At 41.2% G+C, this 21,341-nt stretch overlaps 1 protein-coding gene across 4 annotated transcripts in view; it reads left to right on the plus strand.

Moving 5' to 3' along the window:
• neto1l (neuropilin (NRP) and tolloid (TLL)-like 1, like) overlaps positions 1-21,341 on the plus strand; it is a 63,873-nt gene that overhangs the window by 34,485 nt on the left and 8,047 nt on the right. For all 4 annotated transcript variants that reach the window (XM_069512057.1, XM_020087379.2, XM_020087377.2 and 1 more), the window contains 5 exons: positions 6,589-6,630; positions 6,830-6,957; positions 14,221-14,303; positions 14,900-15,045; positions 21,190-21,303. In XM_069512057.1, the coding sequence (XP_069368158.1) occupies positions 6,589-6,630; positions 6,830-6,957; positions 14,221-14,303; positions 14,900-15,045; positions 21,190-21,303 (513 nt within the window). The remainder of the gene's footprint in view (positions 1-6,588; positions 6,631-6,829; positions 6,958-14,220; positions 14,304-14,899; positions 15,046-21,189; positions 21,304-21,341) is intronic.

Consider the following 21,341-nt stretch of genomic DNA (forward strand, 5'->3'; position numbering starts at 1 on the left):
GTTCAGGGCACAGACCCAGCTCACTGGCCATGACACCCATGCAGGGTGTGGTGAATCCTATCAGTCCTTGGCAGATCCTGTGGTCGCCTCTTTTCTCAGGCACTATCCTGTGGAGCCGTGCTGTCATCCGCGGGGTCAACAAAGCACCGGCAAGCGGGTATTAGCTATGGCTAATCTCTTACAGCACCGTTTGATCAAAAAGGATTTTCACAATGGCCTTTTTGTTCTCAGGCAATGTTTTTTTGAATAGTCCACTATGTAATGTGTATGTTTGTTTTGGGAGCTGGAAGCCGGGTTAACGGCTTGATCGAAAGCCACGGATACACAGTCAATAAAAAACTCTGAGAGTATGACAGTGACAATCACCTCTACCAGAATTGTTCTTTCGCTGTGATTGAAATGGCTGGAAGTCATCAAACTGAGAAAAATCTTTCTCTTCTCTACCCTTCTGTCCATCTCTTTCGCTGCCTGTCTCTCAGACTCCTTCCACAGCTGGGCCCGGTGTGATTAATGGCAGCCATTCATTAGCTTGATCAACCACTTTAACGGAGATTATTAATCAGATGCTTATTTAAATGTCACTGCCGAGCAGCGGAGAAGAAACAAGGCCACTGATAAATTTAGTTTTTTGTGTAGGGGGGTTATTTGTGTGTGTGTGTGTGTGTGTGTGTGTGCACTCAGCATGCTGGTGTTATTTGCTTCCTGGAGTGTTGCCACATAAAGATTACCATGAGCTTTATTCATATGCTGCTTTACATACTCTGGCTCTCAGCTCATACTGACGGGATGTGGCAGTGAAGCCTAACGTTCAATTCCTAATGAGCTGTGTTGAGTCTCATTAATAAAACAGTGCTGTGTTTGAATTTTAAAGAGCGATACATTACTCAGGCCCTTTTCAGACCCGGTGTTAACCTCCATCTCAACTGATCCAATCACGAGGGGACAGCTCTAAGTACGTCAGTTCACACCTGACATTAGAATGCGTCTCCACATCCGTCTCCTATGACCACTTGTGATCGGATCTCACTTCCTCGCTCTATATGCAAATAAACGTGTACATCATTTGTGTCAGCAAAGACCAAGTTGTTTTGTTATTAGCAAGCCTGACTATGACAGAGGGGTTCATTGTCAATGTGTTTGTATGTGTGAAAGAGGATAGTTAAGAGAGGCTGAGAAAATCAATGTGCTGTGTGCAGCTCGACACTGAAATTTTTATGAGATTTTACTAGGGATGTTTATTTTAAAAAAATCTTTCCCCAATAGCTGATGCTCACTAAATGAACATTAAAAAATAATGTTAAAAAGTACGATTTAGAATGGTTGAGTGTGACACCAAATCAAAATTGTTCTTGTTTTTTACATGTATATTTCTATGTAATTGTATATGCATTGTTCATGTATATAAATATTCACTGCTGTAAATGGAGTAATGAGCTGAATGGTTTTAAGTAAATGGTAAATTGTTATCAGACATTGTTTTGGACAAAAAGAGATGATAACAACACTAAATTGTATATTTGTGTCCAGAAATAACAAAAATAACTTATCATAGCAAATAATTTCCCCAAGCATGTCGAGTGCAAAATTTAAACCTCCAGTTAGAACAGGTTCTTATGATGGAAATATGTTTTCATCCTCAATTTTGGGGGTGTTGACACCTCTACTCAGAGGTTTCCACTGGTGATCAGATAACCTGAATGTTAATACCAGGTCTGAATGTGACGGTGCAGTTATTACAGCAGGTTACAGTGTGTGCATGTGTCCTCAATACATTTCCAGCAACACATCTAAACCAAGCTAATTAGCTCTTACTTATCATCTGATCTTGGTTTTTTTTACTATTTATTCGTTATGATTATTTTTGTGTCTGTCTGCCAAACTGAATCACCACCGCTGGTTTTATGAACGAGTTTTTGAAGCAGTGTGATGAGTCAAATTTGAGCCGGCACTTAAAAGCTGCTTGTGTTTGCTTCTCTGGACATTTTCACCAAACTTGTCTGAATTGTATTCTCTCGCTGTGAATCTCAAAGCTTCAATATTAAAGTGTATAGATAATCTATATTTGTGTGAGCGTACATAGTTTTTTCCACTTTTGTATCAGGATTATGTTTTGGAGAATGATGCTCCTCAAGCGGCTCCATATGTGCATGAACACCGCTGATGGTGGGGAGCTTAAAGTCTGTCTCTTACTTTACAGCGAGCATTTTCTATGTTGCACATGCAGGGTAAATACAGTAAGCCCCAGAAGATTACACTCTTAGTAGGGCTTTATGAAGAGAGGAGAGGGTGTGGCCATGTGTGGATGTGCTCTGAATTCAACTCGCTCTGGCAAAGTACACAATGCAACGGAGAGAAGGCACGCAGGCACCACAAAGAAGCTGCAGTACACAATGAAAACACAGGACACACACATTCCACATCAGCACATACAGCAGTGGTTACATTTCTATACGTGTTTACGTTTGTGGTGGGTACTTTGCGTGATCGTTGTTATTCAGTGGAGTGGATCCTTTTGAATCGTGACTCTGTAATCAAAGATGACGCGGTGTGACTGGACTGATGCAACCGGCTTCATAACAGGGTGAAATCACCTGCTGTGGAAAGAGTATATGCACTTTATACAGTTCATCAATCATTTTATCAATCCATGTAATTGATTGAATCGATTAATCAAGGAGGGCATAGAGGGAGAGGAGGGTGATTGATGGCAGATGGGATGGAGTCCGCCTGATTGAAATTCAGGAGCCCGAGACTAAAAAGGTCAAGGGTCGCACGAGAGGCATTTACAGGCAGAGCAGCCTCTTAGTGGGACCTTTGTTGCAATGTTAATAATAGCCTTTATGAAAAGGTGTGTGTGTGTGTTTGTACGTGTGTGCCTGCAGAGATACGTGCATCTATTTCTCGGAGGTTGCTTGGCCTTGTGAGCGAGATGGGTTAAAAGATGCCAAAGCCAAATAATAAATCTCTGATGCAACCAGCACAGATAACCTGAAGGTCACTGTTTCATTAAGTGTCTTCCACTTGGATTTTCTCATCCCTTGTGCCTGACTGCTTCCCCCCTGCCTAACTGCCCATGACACACACGTTAACATCCCGACAAAGGCAACATTCAAAGACATGGATCAAATACGAAATGCAAAGATGTGTGAGAAGCGAGCCGGGTTCTGCCCAAAGATTAAACAAAAACAATCTTAATGTTCAACTAAGCTTTGGACAGATCAATCAATCACACTGTATTTTCTAAAGCACAACAGACTGACGAGCCTATACCAACACAATTTGCAGATTTAAAAAAAGATCAGCCATAATAACAATTAAAAAAAATGAAACAGTACAATAAATAGAAGAAATAATAGTCAATGATATTGGATAAAAACAGTGGCAGATAAAAACACAATAGTTGTGTTTAAAGATTTCAACAATTCAGCTCGGAGCACAGAAACTAAAGGTTTCAGTCCGGCGCTTTGTAACAGCTAACCGGTACGAAAGCAGAGGATCTGAGGAGCAGAATTGGTTTGTGCACTTTGCTGCTGTTAAATTTAGCATCACTGCACCATTACCAGCATTCCTTGACTGCACTGAGCATGCTCACAGTTGTCGTTGCTGGTACTTGACCGATCGCCTATGTAGACTTTATCTCCAACTACTGGCTCGGCTTGCTTGTTTGAGCATTTGTTGTAGTTTTTTTGCTCTCATCAGGACCGTTTAATAAAGGTTTAGAGAGGCAGAGAGGGTAAATTTGTTTGAACAATGCATTACTTTCTAAAAAGACCGGAGGAGCCACTTGCTTTTATAAATGAGATGACATTCAGCACTTTATCGATTGGATCATTTGGGTCTTAGTTGAAAGCAACAGTGAATCAGGAGGGAAACGTAGCAAAAGCCTCTGGAGAAGCTCTTGAGTCGACTATAAGCACGTCTACGCTGTTTCTGAGTTCACATGAATGTTTTATTGCGAACTGCTTGGTGTTGACAGCACTGAGGATAGAGGGGTTTTTCTGCAGCCCGGCTCGATTTGTCACAGGTAGTTTTCTCTTCACTGTACGCGGAGGTTCATCTCCTCTGAAGCCCCACGACAACACAACTGAAATCAGGCCAAGAATCTTTCTGCTCTGATTATAGGATTTTATCCAGAGAATGTCATCATCAAACACACTGAATACGCCTTCCTCCCTCATCCCCCTCAACCACCGTTTCATTCATCTTTTTTTTCTTTATCTGATGTTCACACAGCATAGCCAGGTACATGGGATTTTCCCCTCATGTCCATTGCGCGCACAGCGAAGCTCTGACTCGTGTCTAGACGGGAGAATTAGGGCATACACACAGAAAAAAAGAAAAGAAAAACAGTGACATATAGGCAAGGGGTTCACGCTGTGCAATCAGAGCTCATTTTCCACACTGAGCTCAGTCAGCGGTAGCCATGTCTCGATTTGGTGAGGAACAATCAGATTTAATGCAAGGCCTTTTCTGTGTTTCCTATTTCCTCAGGGTCTGTCCTCCAATGAATTCATCCCCGTAGCTCTTGATAATGGCATATCTTTTAAAGCACAACCGCTCTGTGGCTGTAGGTTGGAGTCACATGGAAGCCAAATGGAGTTTTTATTATTTCAAAGACAATACTGTTCGTCATAGCATTAGTGACAAGGTGACATGTGATGCTATTATAATGGACAGAAATTAGTCAAAGTACAATTATCCTGTGACGACTTAGTTGGTTTTCATTTTTTTCTTTCCTATTGTCGTGTTGAAAAATGTGGCTGAAATATTTGAAGTAAGTTTTTGATAAGTATGTCAGTGCTCATAACAATAAAACAGTTTCCTTGTCTCTGTTGAGGTGAATTCTTCTTGCATCTTCCTCCGTTTCAAAGTTGGTTTTTAAATTCAGCTGGAGCTCAGACACGCACAAGCGTCCCTACGAAGCACATGTACGTAAATGGTGACGTGAAAGAGCAGCTTAGATAGTTCAAGAGTAATTTTCTGTCGTCTTTGGAGTGATAGTGAATCTCTGGAGATGTAAGAGGAGACTGTGATGCTGCACAAGCGAGCAGAGGAAACACACCTCAGACAGGCCGCGCTTGTTGATGTAATTTATTGCAATATTATACAGAACGACTGCTTTAAGACTTTCTTGCTTCAAGCTGACTTTCAAAACTTTACACTCCCCCCTTATCCTATTCACACGCGAACTTAGCTCCGCTTTGTTAGACTTTATTTTTTTGTGTTTGGTTGAGGATTAGATCCATAGTCCCCAGCCGTCTACTAAAAGTCTCTGAAACCTTTGTAAAGGACGTTTTGATGTTTTTGTTCTTTCATTAATCTCTGTTAAGCTTGAGTTCTGTTTGTTCTGATGCTGTAAAACAGAACAAAGATGTAACTTATTGGGTGAGTACTTACTCCCATGTGGCCGTCCAAAACAATTATTGCAGTGGTGATTTTGAGAAACGCACACTAAATTGCACAACCTTCCATCTAAAACCTTTCCTTTCTTGCCGTCCTTACATGCATGTGATTCTCTTGTGGGTTTTTAGTGGAAACACCTGAGGTCAACCTACCAACGCCCCCCTCCCCATCTCTAGCTCACAAACTAGAAGTAGTGCGTCAACTCCAACATTAATCGACCCACACGGTAAAATCATTGACATGACATACCTATGAGTGATAGAAAAATGACCACGTGATTTTTGGGGGGGGGGGGGCGTGCCACCCCTGGCAAGCTATCGAAATCTGATATTGCCATTTTGTATTCTAAATGTGACTTAAGAGTATCATGAGTACTGTTAATCAGCAAGTCATCGTGACATTGATTTTACTGTCAGGACTCATGCCTTCATCTTTGATTTAAGATTCCTCCACAACTGTGTTCAGCTGGTTTACACGGTTTTGATTCATACCAGTGATTTTTACAGCTTCTGGGTCCTCAAAATATGGCTTCAATCTACTGACCCCAATTAAACCATATCACTGTCAAAGTTGCTCCGACACGCAGCTGAAAATTTTACTGATTACCACGTTGAATCCAACCCCAAGAGAACATCTGCAGTATTAAAGCCTGACCTTGGTCCTCCAAATTTGCGTGTAAAGTCTTAATTGCCATTAAATTTGGTCGACTCCACTGTGGCTCTAATGAGGGTCATTTTATATGTTTTTAGTGGAGTGCGGATTCTCATTCTCTTAATTAGTTTTACAAATAGCAAAAGAACTATTCTATGTTTTAGTTTGAAAAAAACCCACTTTTACACTAATAGGGAGAATTTGGGGAAATCTGCAGTCTTCACAAAGTTTAACAATCATCCGTCACAAGCCTGAAACAAAGAATCTCACTCTCAAGAGCCTGTGTCCTGTGAGCAAGTTTTCGACTTGTGGGCATGACAGATGGTTTGTGCAACAGCTTATGTTTGGGCGACACCAGAGAGGAGACAGTAGCAAGGTATTCAAGGTTCCCAAAATACTTCAGGAGGAAGAGCAGCTCTTTGTGGGAAGTTCCTCAGCACGATGTTACACCTGGTTGTTTTTGTCGCTGTGGAAGATCCGGATTTTGTAATCATGTATTAAAAATGAATAACCCCTCCTCTCCTCTCTCCTCAGATCCGGACTTTGCAGACTTGGGAGTTCCTCCACCTCTGCCCTGTAGGTATACTCCTTCTCTCTCTCTCTTTCTGTCTCTGTTTCTTCCTTTCTCTTTGTCTTCTACATTCACTCTCTTTCTCAGCACACTTTTCATCTCAAAAAAGGCTGTACACTGTTTCCTCCAGTTATACATACAGTATATTGTGTGTGTGTCATATTTGTTAGACAGTGTGTGTTTCTGCATCTGTGTTTGTTTCAGCCTGTCAGTATGACATGGTTGGTCCAGAGGGTATCGTTGAGTCTCATCAGATCACCAGAGACGGGAAGGCTGGCGCTGCCGAGGCCGTCGACTGCAAATGGTACATCCGTGCTCCGCCACGCTCCAAGGTTAGTGACATAAGCTCCGCTCGCATCCGACTGTGTATTTGATTTAAAGGCAGACGTTGAAATGTCAAATAAAATAAAACAAAATGAAATTGTGTGCTCCCATCAAGCTGGGTTGATGACAGCAGTTACGTCAGAAAGCAAATCAACAAGGAACACAAATGCTGCAAGACTTTTGTTTGTTTGACAAACCCTGTGCGTCTCTTCAGCTTATACGGAGGATGGGTGTTTTTTTTCCTCATTAATTTGCGGTTTCCGTCCTGCATCCATCCACACATGCGGTGAGATCACGGGTTGCATCAGGAAGCTTTGATATTGCATGTGGGTTTGTCTGTAGCTGTCAGCAGGATCCCAATGTGAGCCTTCGTGGCTGTGGGGAGACTTGTTCCCCTGCTAGGGTCAGACAGATAGGCAGAAGGGTTTATTTGGAGTCAGGTCCATTTTTTTAATCAGCAAGCTGTTGCCAAGAGGAATGGAGGGATGGAAGGAGGAGAGAGATAGAGGGAGAGAGAGAGGAGAGGGAGTGGTTGTAGACCAGGCAGAGAGGGAGGCTGCACTGATGAAATAGTGTTGCCATGCAGTTTGACCCTAAGGCCTTCATCCGCCCGTATTTGTTTTCTCTGCCAGTGTTCACCATGCTGCCCTGCATGCATATACAAATACAGACATGCATGCACACACATACACGCACACGCACACACCCACACACACACACACCTTCCCTACATCTTATACATATTAGACACTCTTCCTTATCTACCAGAAGTACCTGTGCTGCATTAACTCTGCAGGATTAAAAGTCTCCCAAGGGTAGAGCAGCAGAGCAGGAAAAGGCAACTTTATAAATGCCATAACTTTCCATGAGTCTATACTGTACGACTCCATCATATACGTGCACACACAGTCCAGTACTTGGCTGCAGTAAATCCAGCCGTTAAATGCTGTTAGCCCTCTTCTGGGTGCATTTAATTGAACAAAATAAGACCACATTTTTACTTTGACTTCTACCTTGAAAGAATTCTTTCAAGGACAGGAAGTATTATGAAGCTGTTAACTGAGGATTTAAAAGATTTGGCCACATTTATGATACTGTGACTGTAAATGGGGAGGTATAATAGACCTGTTACTATATTTTTAGCATATGTGTGAATATCTCCAGAAATCTGTAGACGTGTCTCGTTTCAAGGGCTGCATCATTTAGAAGCTGCATTTGAAGGCCGATTGCTTCATTTCAGCACGACTAGGCTGTCCCATTTCGAAGGCTCTGACAAATGTAGCCGACGAATGCTTCTTCCATCGCAGAGAAATGAAAGCTTCAATGGCTGGATCCTTCTCGGACAAGGCAAGGGACAAGATGTCCGATGTTTGAGTATCAGGCTTCAATTCAACCAAACAGCTAACGGTACATATTAAAAAACCAAGGGGTGCCAGCAGTAAGCACGGAACAAGCTGGTCATGGAATCCTCTGTGGTCTGACAGTCAGACCGTCTCATTTCAATTTGCCCATGGTCCTCTGAAGGAAGTAGCCCCCATGTTTTTGGAAAGCATATCTCAATAACCATTCATCCGTACTTTCACATTTAGCATGTGTATTGTTCATAACCTAAAATTTGGTGTGTTTTGGACATGTGAGATGTTCAATATTTATATATAAAATGGATAAACTGACAATCACAACAACAGCATGTTCACGTCAATGGGCGCAGCCACGACAACGGATTCTCCAGTTCAGGGCTCTGCGTACTGAGTTCAGCTTCACCAAACTGTATGCATTTTGCCATTACCCCCAAGTATGAGATAAAGCTGTGCAGCTTAACCGTGTCACTATTTGTTTCACTAATTCAGCGCCTGTTAATTCTACAAGATGTTATCCTTTCCTGTTTGGGGCCACCACGGAGATCTTTTTAAACTCATACATTACACATTAGTAAAGCTGTTGAACTGTGTTCTGTCCCAGATGAAAACATTTATTAGGTTCTCAGTACGTTTTCATGCTGGTTTTTCATATTGTGCTGCACGCTCTTTTAGTGTACACACACACACACTGGTTTATGATATGACCAGCTGATAATGTTGGAGGGACTGTGATTCATGGCCATGGCAGTTGCTCTTATCTGGAATATTCTTGGGTTGCATATTTCCTGCTGAAGCCCTTGGAATAAAAGGTCTATTTCACCTTTTATTATTCAGAAATGTCCTTTAGATTCAGCTGCTTTAAGCTCCAAGGCCACAGGAACTGTACGACTGCATCACTCACCTACAACCATTATCATTAGCGATCATGTGGAGCGGCACAATAGGTGTAACATTGAACAGGTAATATCCACATAAATTATTGACCCCAAAAATGCTGCACGGATTCCCCAGTCCCTTTGAGGCTGGGCTCACAACAATTTTGAAATCAAGTTGCATTCCAAACATAAGGAGAGATTTCACAGATATTCTTCACTATAAATGTAAACACACCCACAATACAAGATTAGAAAATATTACACACTAAGAATATGTTCTGAAAGTCTTGGTGAACCTGGGTTTTATCTCGTCTTCTTGTAAGATTTTATCTTTCAATGTTATAATATCTGTCACCAGAAGCACATTAGCCCGTAGCACTCTGTCAGCTTCAGAGGATTGTGCAGATGTGTCACCAGCTTGTCCGTCACTTCCTGCTGTCGCCGAGCAACAAGGCTGACTTTGGACAGGACGACACAATTTTAATGCCCCTCAATTTGTGTAGCATTAGCTGTTCAGTTGGGTTGAAGCCTGATACTCAAGCATCAAAAAGTGTAGCCTCACTATTGTCTCTCTCATTGGCTGAAGTGGTTCCGCTTAGAAAATATTGACATAATCATCCTGATTTTAAATTCTAAATATCAAACATGTTTGATGATTATCGGGGTGGCCCAGATGATTCTGCAGGCAGTTAAAGGTGGTTTAAGAATGGTTCTGTAACCCGTCAAACTGGGCCGAACATCAGTACCGACCAAGGTTCCAGACCAAATTCCTCCTCTGATGAGGATTAAATCAGCCTGAAACTCCTGCTGTCTGAGCCCAGTAGAAGTAAAGTGCACAAGTCAGCCAATACATTGATGCCTCTGTGCCAAAGGGGTCCATAAGTCAGTTTTGTGGCACATTCATGAATCCACATGTGAAGCCGAGGCCAGGTGTGTGCATGAAAGAGCAAAAGAGTGACTGAGCCCAGCAGGGTGATGATGTATTTTACCTGGTCTGAATCAGTGTCATATTTCGCCTTGCAGGAGCGTCTCACAAGGCGAGTCATGGGGCAAAGGCTGACAGTCATTGACACTGATGGACAAGGCAGCAAATATATTTTTTATCTATTACACAGAGGCCCGGAGCTCTCATACCCCCGTCACCACCGCTCACACCCAGTTACACGTAAAATATATAAAACTTACAGAATCTCCCTTTGTCTCCTCTGGCTCCTCACTTCTTCTCTCTGTCTAAGACATTTATGCTCACATGTTACTGCAGTGAAGGAGATGCACATGATACCCCCCCCCCCCCACCACCACCACCACCACCATCTCTCCATCACTGTGTGTGCATGCATGCAGGGCAAGACTTTCATTTCCCGATGCTGATACAGTGCTGCACTGTACCCAGTGTGCCAGAAACAGCAGAGAGATAATGACATCCTATACCGGAGGCTCTAATTAGACTGCACCGGAGCGCTCCAGAGAGGGAGAGACGAGGAGAGTGGGACAGAGGAGGAGGTAAAATGGGAAAGATATACTTAATAATGCATTTTATTGAAGATCTGAATGTATAGAGAGGGAGTTAAGGGCTGAGGTGGCAGATGGCAGAGAAGGGGTGGCATGAGAGTTGAGGACTGAGTGAAAGGTGTACCTGCAAGTAAGCAATAATGACCATGTGTGGTTGCCAGAAGTGACAGCACTGCACCAATTTTAATGCTATAATGTGACTGCTTTACATTTCCATGTGTCATTTTGATAACAGCTTTACAGATGCATGTCTCAGAAAGAAAGAAAAGTAGATTTACTGGTAGTCAATAAGTAATGCAAAAAACAACATGCAGCAATTTACCCTTTGAAATTTAACTAGTGAATACATCAAGGAAGATAAAGACATAATTGATGCTTCAACAAATATAATTGGATTCTAAGTTTTTCATAATTACACCTCTTGTCAACTACACTCTGTTTTTCTAGTAGTATTCCTCCTCTTGCCCGTTTAGACAGCTGTCCGAGACAGCTGTCCAGCTGACAGTTGTTAGCTGGAGAAGAATATTTTTTCACTCCCTCATTTTAACTTATAACAGCCTCTTTTTTTTCCCCACCACACCTGCACCGCACCGCCTGACACCCCCTGCTTCTCTTTCCCGATGATAATGGCCAAATATGGACATTCATTCTGACTGTAATGAACAAGCGCAGATGCTTTTAAAAGAGAACAGTGAGAACATATTCTCCAGCAGTCAGTGATGGATTCTGTGCCATTATTGGGCGCTGCGGAATCAATGACGAAACGGGCGATTTTCCTGCTGTGACCAATCTCTCGCCTTATAAATTGGTGATTGTATCTATCTGATCCATTGCCGTCATTTGGCTTTGAGATGCCATCTGATTTTTCTTCATCACTGGTCAGTTAGAGGACTTCATCAATTGAAGCTGTAAAAAAAAAAAAAAAAAAAATACATCAAAAGCTTTTATTTTTGTTGCTCTAACTCACGGACAGTTTCTTTAACACCAACCCAGGCACGTGTTTAGGATGTTGCTTTAGTGAATGGAAAAGTTGAGCAGAGATATCATGGATGAAAAATTGTGGTTATTAATAAGGATGTGATTTTACAGCACAAAAGGGTGCATGTAGTTGGCAACATGATGGAAAGGCTTTTTTCTTTTATCAGTGTTACTCTGCCGAAGTACCGATAATTGAAAATGCTCCTTTTACTTTGTGTTATAGCCTGCAACTATTAGCACTTCACTTCTTCTCACGATCCAGAAATGAAGATGAAATATTTGGGATACGAGCACTGCCATGTTGAGTGTTTGTTGCCAAAGTCTGCGCAGTATCGAGGTCCCGCTGATACAAAGCATTAAATACCCAAATAAAACCAGACTTACCGAAAAAATAAACATGAACAAACCAGCGCGACAAGAACTCCCTTCAAATGACAGAAACAATCCGTGAGAAAACATCGTCTAACGTGTACTTTTACTTTATTCTTCATGCCCTATTCATAACATGGATAACCTATACTGCAGCCAGCCACCAGGGGACAATTGAGATGATTGGTTTCGTTTTTAGGGCACAGTATTAAATGTTGACCTGATAATCAGTAAAGGGATCAGTTATGTAATTATCGTCATAATTGTACCATGAATGTACAAAAAGTCACTGATTGTTCCATTTTGTGAGATATTTTACAGAATAGGCTGTTTTGACCTGATGTCGGCACGAAATTATAAAAACAAAATGTCAGTATGATTCATACTCAGTGGACCATGAATGTCTGTACACCTCCCACTTCATGATTCCCTCTACATTCAGTTATGATGGTCATGATGGGCGATTGTGCTTAGTAATGAAGGTCATTTCATTACTTTTATCAGCCATTAGCACCAAATGAAGTCTATTAAAAACGGAGTGTTTTATCAACAATGTTTTTCTATTTGTAATTAGTCTCCCTTGAGTAAATTCACTTTTATGGGTTACAGACTACTGCATTTAATGCTTTCTTGGTACAAAACTCCATGTCTAATTTGGCTTCAATGGAATGACGGGGCCAAGTGTCCTAATTAACATAATCATTTGTACTTTTTTCCAATTATTTGCTTCTTGAACTTTAAAACAAATGGAGACAAATTTGGTGGAGAGCACCGAACCACAACCTTAACCTTGATTTATGACCTTTATAATTTCACATTAACTTCTTTGGTCATGTGCCACATGGAGGGCAGCCATTTTTAAACATCATTCACTCACAACAGCTACTTTTCCCTAAATCCTAATACACGACAAAGCATGGAAGAGATGTTTGAAACTTGAGAAAACCAAGTGAGGGAAGACATCTAACTTGGCAAAGCATCTCGCCATCAGATATTCTGACCCTTAAAATAATCCACAGCGAGACAGGTTTACGAATATGATAAATTACATAATCATGACAACAGATACGAGTTTGGTGATGTAATGAAGAATTTGGCCCAATGTTCAGACTATCTTGACCATTACAAGCTGTATTATTCACAATAATACAGATAAATAACTCTACTCTAATGCTCAAATTAAACCCAATCATGGCATGTACAGCTTTGTCAATAATTGTTTCTGTTTAGTGTGTGTGTGTGTGTGTGAGTGTGTGTTTGTGTGTAGAGTAAATATCTCAGCTATTGAGGTGTTTTCTAAAACACATTTAATTTCCCCTAGCAAATATAAAGTGTCAAAACCTTTAATTAAAATTTAACATTTTGAACTTGATCCAATTATTTCCATTTTGAATGTGGTAAATGTACTAGTTCCTTCTCAAAATACACAAATATGTGTATGAAAAAAACAATTAAACAAGAAAACATTTCATAGCACATAAAATATAGTTTTATTAGCATGAGAATAATAAACAACATCAACTTGTGTGCCGTCCATTATCGTGCTCCATCTGCGGCTCTTATCTTTGGGCATTTAAAGCACCACATTTCCCAGTCACACTTCAGGAGTGGTCCGCTCATTAACCGTAATGATGGCGAGCGCTGTGCCCAGTCGACCAGAACCGTTGCTGTGATTGGGTGATCTCAGCCTGAAGAATGAGTGACAAGCAAGGATGCAGAGACAACTGGGACACTGTTGTGAGGGTCAAAGTGAAAAGCAAGGGGGCTGTTTGGGTCCGTCGCCATTTACTCTCGTATGTGGTAAAAATGTCACAAGTCTACGTAAAGTTTAACGAGGGTGTAGTTTTTTTGTGTAATGTTTAATCTCAACAAATATGGATAATGAGTTCAAAGCTAATAGACTCTGTCTGTAGACGAGTCCTCATTTGATATGCGAATGTAATGACTTTGTACAAGCTGCACTCTGTCAGTCTTATTTCATTAAAGAGCTGCTATATCAGGCGCCGGCCTAATGAGTGAGATGCACAGGCCATAATGGGAAAGAGCTGAAATCCCTCTCTTCTCTCTCTTTCGTTTTGTTCATGTCTTTCCACTGTGTTGTCACATCCTTTAATTTCCCTCAATTAATCTCTTCTTCTCCTCCTTGTGTTTGCTTTCCTCTCTGCCTCCTGGACAGATCTACCTGCGTTTCCTCGACTATGAGATGGCAAATTCCAACGAATGCAAGCGCAACTTTGTGGCAGTGTACGATGGCGGCAGGTGGGACTTTCTGAAGTTTTAATGAATCATACAGAGACTCATTCTCCCTGTCTTGGGCCCCTTATCTCACATCATCATTTAATCGACTCTTTATCCTGAGATAACAATTTAAATTATGTGCTTTTAATCTGAACAGAAGCTAAAGACAGTATTTTAGTGTCCTTTTTTGATCAATACCATCAACTGGAGCAGAAACAAATAAGAAATTTGTTGATCAAATCAGATTTAGCTTTTCAATACAAATATTTTATGATTCATGTCTTTTTTTGCATGTAGACTACCATGCCATTTAAATTTGAACACAACTTTACAGGCAACTACTTGAGACTCATATATTAAAATCATGATCAATGATAAAATATTTGGTGTGTTGAGATAAGGATATAATGAAACAGTGAATTGCAGTGTGCTTAAAACAAAATATGAGCTCCACAACACTCACTTGTGATCACTGGATAACAGGACTTAAATATTTATAACCACCACGGCTGCTTTGACTTCCTGTTAAATAATGTGCATCTTTTGAAAAGCACAGCACGTGTGGACGCTATTTGATACTAAACACTGCCGTTCTTTCTCGCCCCGTCTCACCACAGTTCGGTGGAAGACCTCAAAAGCAAGTACTGCTCCACGGTGGCCAACGACATCATGCTGGTTTCCACGTTGGGCGTCATCCGCATGTGGGCGGACGAGGCCAGCCGCAAGAGTCGCTTCCGCATCCTTTTCACAACCTACCAAGAACGTAAGGCAGCACTCGCAAATACCAGCACTTTATTATAAAGACGCGTACTGCAACCTACTGGGATGATCTGAGTCTCTTTGTTAATCACTTCACGACACCATGACAGGGAAGTTGATGCCAGATTAAAAGAGGGCTGGTCTGGATGGAGGCTCAGAGACCACATTATGTTGAGTTATATCAGATGCTGTTCATTGAAACTGTGCTGTCAGAGGTTTCCATTCAGTTTTATGACCATTTAAACACCAAGCAGGAAAGCAAAGGGACATGATTTCCATTATAATGAATATCGCCTCTGGGTGATCGTGAACATGACGTTAACGGTGGATTGGACCTCCACTGCAGAAGAACCACAGGTGCACTGTTTATTCCCTTGTTTTTAAAAAAAGGTGAAGAGATTGGGATAAAGAGAAATCAAGAGAGAAAAAACAGAGACTGAGACAAAGGAATATTAGGATGAGCTACAATATGTTCACATCTACCTGTTTTTCTTTGAGCCAAACACCTGGGAGAGATTAAAATTCACACACACACACACACACACACACACACACACACACACAGCTGTCCTCTCATTCACTGGCTCCTCAGTGATAGAGCGTGTAGTTTTGACAGGGGTTGCAGAGGGTATTCTTTGTACTAGTGAGGTGAATGGCGATGGTCTGAGGCTTATGAGTATGGCCTGTAAATCATGTCAGCGTCACTCAGAGTTTCTAAATGCCCCAGATACAAAAACATAGTGAACACACCCACAAACACACACACACACACTGCACTACTGAACATTGCATGTGCATTTTTGGAGCTTGAAAATAAAGAAGAATTCCCTGAATTCCCTGTTAAATTCTGACCCAATGCTTGATGCCTCCTCTCAGAAAGCTTTACGTATGCTTTATGCCACAGCGCGTCATTGGGATTATGGTTGTTGAGAAGCTGAAATAATGCATCTTCGATAAAGTCACAATCCTAGAATGGTTATTTAGAAGTGAGTTCAGTTTGTTTTTCCTTCATAGGCCGCAGCCGATTGGATTTATTGAACATCACAAAGTGCAGCCACACCAATAAGGAATCACGAAACCCTGAAGGACGATTGGTTGATGCTCCTCACACAGTCGTATATATCTACAACATGTCTGTGGGTGAAGATATGATAGTTTTGTGACTATCTATGGAAGGGGTGGCAGCAGCAGCTGAGTGGTTTGGGTTGCGGAGTCAGTGTCCCCTTTGAAAGGCTTTTTTTTTCACCAAGCGGAGCCAGGATGTGTTGTTGCCGGGGCAACGCCTCTGCCTAAGTCACTCAGGCGATCCCCCAGCCAGACCTCAGCCTTTAGAGCAACATCCACCACAGCTCAGCAGCACTGCACCAAACCTGTCAAAGCTGTCAATGAAGCAGGTGTGTGAGAGCTCCGGAAAGCACACACCGTGACACAAGTAACTCCGTCTAGTGTGCGCGCTTACCTCGTTGTCATGGCAGATAGTTTTTTTTGTTTGTTCGTTTTTTTCTTAAAGAATCCTGCAAAAAGTAGAACACGGTACTTTGCATTGGTACATGTGGAGGGATGCAGCTGGATTAGTTTGGAGAAAATCCGAGTGAAACTAAATATATATGTGTACTACGCGCGATTACATTTCGTATTTTTGCTATATTAAAGGACAAGATGTGATTACATATAGACTGATCAGATACAACATTAAAACAAGTTACTTGAAAGAAAAAAAAACAGAGTGTTGTGGCTGATCCTTGTAAATATCACTATACATCTTCAGAGACACATGTACGTCCATCTATACATGTTTATGTATTATTTTACAGATGGATCCTCAATTTCTCTGTGATAAGTTTCAGGCTTTAAAACCTAAAGCATGACCCAGGGAAGCTCATTAGATTAGTGTGCAGATCTGGATCAGGTGGTGGATTGAGGATTTTACTTAACATTGTTAGACGGGGCATTTTACAAAATTCATGGGTCTTGATGAGAAAAATCAGGTGTGATTTTTGGACTGATATTTATGAGTGTGTAAAACTTTATTGCAAACAGTAATAGGAAGATTTAAAGCCACTCATTGCACCAAAGCCATTCAAATAATCTTTTCGAAATTAATTTGAGAGAAACAATTTTATCAGCAGATATTCACTCAGAGAACTAGTCATCATTATAGTGTGTTTGAATGTTTGCTGTTCCAGAGATGTTTTTGAAAGCTATTGAAGGCTAGTAAGAAGACCATGAGTTAAGATTGTCTTATCAATATATATCATGGTATGTGATGCAGGTGTGGCCAAAACTATGATGTGTACTACAAAAGCAAGAGAAATACCACAAAAGCGTCGTAAGAAATTACTACAATTCCACTCACTCAAGTAAAAGCAAATTGTAGAACCGCTCCCAGTGTGAGAGAGAGAGTGTGTGTGTGTGTGTGCGTTTTTGTGTTAGAGGTGCACTAACTGGATTTGCAGCTTACAGGGCACTTCTTACAATAAGTGTTCCCCTGCCACAGTAGATCCTGAGCCTTTCTATATTTTTTCACAGCTGCTGGTTCCCAGTGGGACCAGCAGCTTTTAGAGAACCATTCATAGCTGCTGACTCCCAGAGAGTCGCTACAGTGCAAGAGCAACATTCCCGAATGCAAACATCCACTTTTATCATTCACGCTGTTCACACCTGCTGATCTCACTTTATTTCTGAGGTCACTTTCACAAACACATGTATGTATGTGAGGTATAAGAAAGCGAAACCTTTCTTTACCCGAGAAGCAATTATGTCTCGGGTGATGTGTTTGCTTGTGTGACGTCTCTGCTGTCAGAATCGTTACGCATCATCGACGGATACCTGTCTCCGGAGCTGCAGATGGAAATTTTGCCCTGGCTTCGATACACACATCACTTCTCGTCTCTTGTAAAGCTTCTTAATTGTATGCATGAAAGCATTGGCGAACAACACAGTGTGCTGATATCTGCTCACGTATGCATCTTTGCTCTGTCTTAGATCAGATTACATCATCTCTGCACACTTGTTATCTCGGTTGCGTTGGGATGGAGAAGAAAACTCTGCACTAGTTATTAGTGAACAGAAGATGTAACGCAATCAATTTTCTGACAAGGCCCTCTGTTTTAATTTGGTGTGTTTTATACTGCATACGGTCTCATGCATAGCAATGGTTTCACTTCAACAGAGTACAAACAGAATTTTGCATATGTCATATCAGTCAATTCACTTATGGAGCACATTTCAAAAAAATGGGGGGTTGCCAAAATACTTTAAGAAAAAAGATTTTTTTTAAAAGGTGAATCAGATGTTTCCAAGGTCTATCCCACCTTGGATAAGCGGTAGGCTATAGATAATGGATGGCTGGATGGATGGATATGTAAGTAAGTAACACTAGCAGACAATCTTAATGTTAATATTAATGATTAATTGCCTTTGTGAGGCAGTTGTAAAAAGGTGTTTAATTTAAAGGTGGAAATAAAAGGCACCAGCAAAGGCTCATTCACTTCTGGGGCGTGTGGACATGGAACGACGAGATTTGAGAAATAAGCGGGTGCTGGTCCATGCTATGCTGTAAAATCAAATCAAATAATCTTTAAATCTAATCTACAGTATATTTCACTGGTGACACATGAAGGGACATCAGTTCCAGGGAGATATGGTTCATCTTTTTTAGCACCAATAAGGAGCATTTGCAGGCAAAGTAGGGAAAACACAGTATTTATGATAAATCATATTCATTGTTAATTATTTTGGACAATGATGGCAAGAAAATAAGAATATCATGTCGATGAAATGAGAGATTACAGTGCTGGTAAAAATATCTTGCAAAATGAAAACTAGATTGATACAATCAGAGTAGAAATAGTCTTACTAAACACCTAAAAAAAAAAAAACAAACGAAACAAATCTATAATGACAATTTGAGTTGAAAAAATTCATTGCAACCATGTGAGGCTTCCAGCGCTTCACTGCAGAAGCCCCCCTCCTCTCCCCTCTGCAGAGACACTCAGACTATTTTCATCAGCCACTCATTAAGGAGTTAATTTATGCTGCCAGCAGTGGCTGTGAATGTTTCTGTGCGGGCAAAAGGGCACTTTTATTACAAAGTCTTGAAATTAATTTTGCAGGAGATTAGTGTGGATCACGCTCTTTGTTACATCGGGTCTCACCCTGTGGTGTTCGGAGGAGAGAGGGGGATGTAAAGCTGCAGAATGAGAAGAACTGAGCTCCCTCTGGTGGTTGTTAGCAAATAAAAGTTGCAGTTTTTGGCATATCCAGTGAAAAAACAGAGGTAGTGGGGAGAAAATGAGAAGAGGAGTATCAGAACGCACAGCAAGAGCCAATATGGCCCAAGAAATTCTGGCAAAGTCCCAGGATGGGACACAGAGGGAGATAGAGATAAGTCACTCTAATTTGGTGTGTTATTATTCACTTGGGATGAGTGCTGGGCTGAAAACAGCCATACATCACGGTGGTAACACTGTCAGATAGTCCCCAGCTCTGCCATACCACTGGCAAGCTGCTTTAGTGCACAGTGCCAGTGCTGTGCAGGAGAGAGCAGAAGATAAAGAGAGAGAGAGTGAGAGAAAGAGAGAGAGAGAGTGAAAAGGGAGAGGACATCTCCTCTAATTCCAAACAACTATCAGCAGGATAGAGCCATCCATTACATTCATGTCAGGGGCAAAAATGGTAACTCTTGGAATATGTGCAAATTGGAGGTGGTATATTCACTACTTCTCCCCCTGCACATACAAGTACTTTCCCCCAAGGCCAATGGTACATGGTTTATTCTTTACTATTCTGCAGTGGGGGAACCTGGCTAAGTACATTTACTCAAATACAGCACTAAACACAATTTCTATTTTAAGGTTTGCCTCAATTTCAAAACATTAAAGATAAACTAAACTAACAACTAAACATATTATTTCGGCAAATCAACGAATCCAATAAGATCATGTTGTTGCCATTGTTATCAATGTCCTGCTGCTGTACAACTAAATATTAGTTGTATAAATCTCATAACTAGGATGGCGACCTAAACCCCATTTCAGTCTATATTTTTATTTGGATCTGCACCAAATTTCACACGCATAATACCAGTCCCTTAAAAATCACAGCATGAAAGAAAGTGATCAAAATTATACCTGGATCTGCCACCTGATACGGATCTGCACTAAAATGTAACGGATTCTTCTCTGGCCCCAAACCACATCCTTCCACTGATTATCGTGGAATTTATTGTATAATCCTGCTAAATAAATAAAAAATCTAGACAAAAGCACGACCTCCTTTGTGAAAGTAATAATCCTACCTGTCTCTACCGGAGAAATGACGCTGTGCCTACGGTTTGCTCACCACGCTCTATTGGGATTGACAGGGGGAAGCAATGAATTGACCAATCAGGTGGTTTATTCATTAATCTGATTGGTTGCTGAGAGGAAAGGGCACCTTGGGTTTAAATTATTATGTTGCTATAAGATGATGGAGCCTGAAACATTATCACTCTGATTTTTACGACCATGTTCTGCTGATGTGTGACTCACAGAGGCGGAGACAATGGCAGCTTTATGTCTCATGGCAAAAGCAGGTGTCGTGATGGATGGTGTGTATGAGGACATGCTCGTGTTTATTACCTGGTTATGTGCCGACAAGGGCTGCGCACAGAGGACAAATAAACATCATCTCGCATAAATAGGAAGGATTTGTTGTGGGTTTGTTATGTGTGCAGATGATACTGAAATGTCATGGCAATCTCTGCAGACGCCACAATCACACACACATTTTCCAAGGAATTCATTCACACCCTCAAGTTGCCTCTGCAAATGTTTGTAGAGGAGCTTGAGGATGAAAATTCATGAAGAACAGATGGGTTCATGGGGAACAGGGCTGATTTGAGTAATTTCCATTCAAATGTATTTCTTCAAAATCTGGCAGACTGGAACTTCTCCACAGCTGTACTTCAAATTCATCTAGTGTCCTTCTCATTTATTGTTTATAATGAGGAGATATTCACTAAAAAGTAGTTAAACCCTTTACCGAAATGTTTCTATGGATTTGGATTATAATGTAAGTGAACAAAGGTGGTATGACAGATTTCTGTTATCTATTAATAACCAATATGTAATAAGCTTTCATGTTAATTTGCTTTCCTCTTTTCCAGCTCCTTGTGATGCAGATGCCTTCTTCTGTCACAGCAACATGTGCATAAACAACACACTGGTGTGTAACGGCATGCAGAACTGTGTCTACCCCTGGGATGAGAACCAGTGTAAAGGTGAGATGTTACATTTCAGCTCCTTTGACCCTTTTGTC

The sequence above is a fragment of the Paralichthys olivaceus genome, chromosome 17, assembly GCF_024713975.1.
Source record: "Paralichthys olivaceus isolate ysfri-2021 chromosome 17, ASM2471397v2, whole genome shotgun sequence".
Lineage (NCBI taxonomy): Eukaryota > Metazoa > Chordata > Actinopteri > Pleuronectiformes > Paralichthyidae > Paralichthys > Paralichthys olivaceus.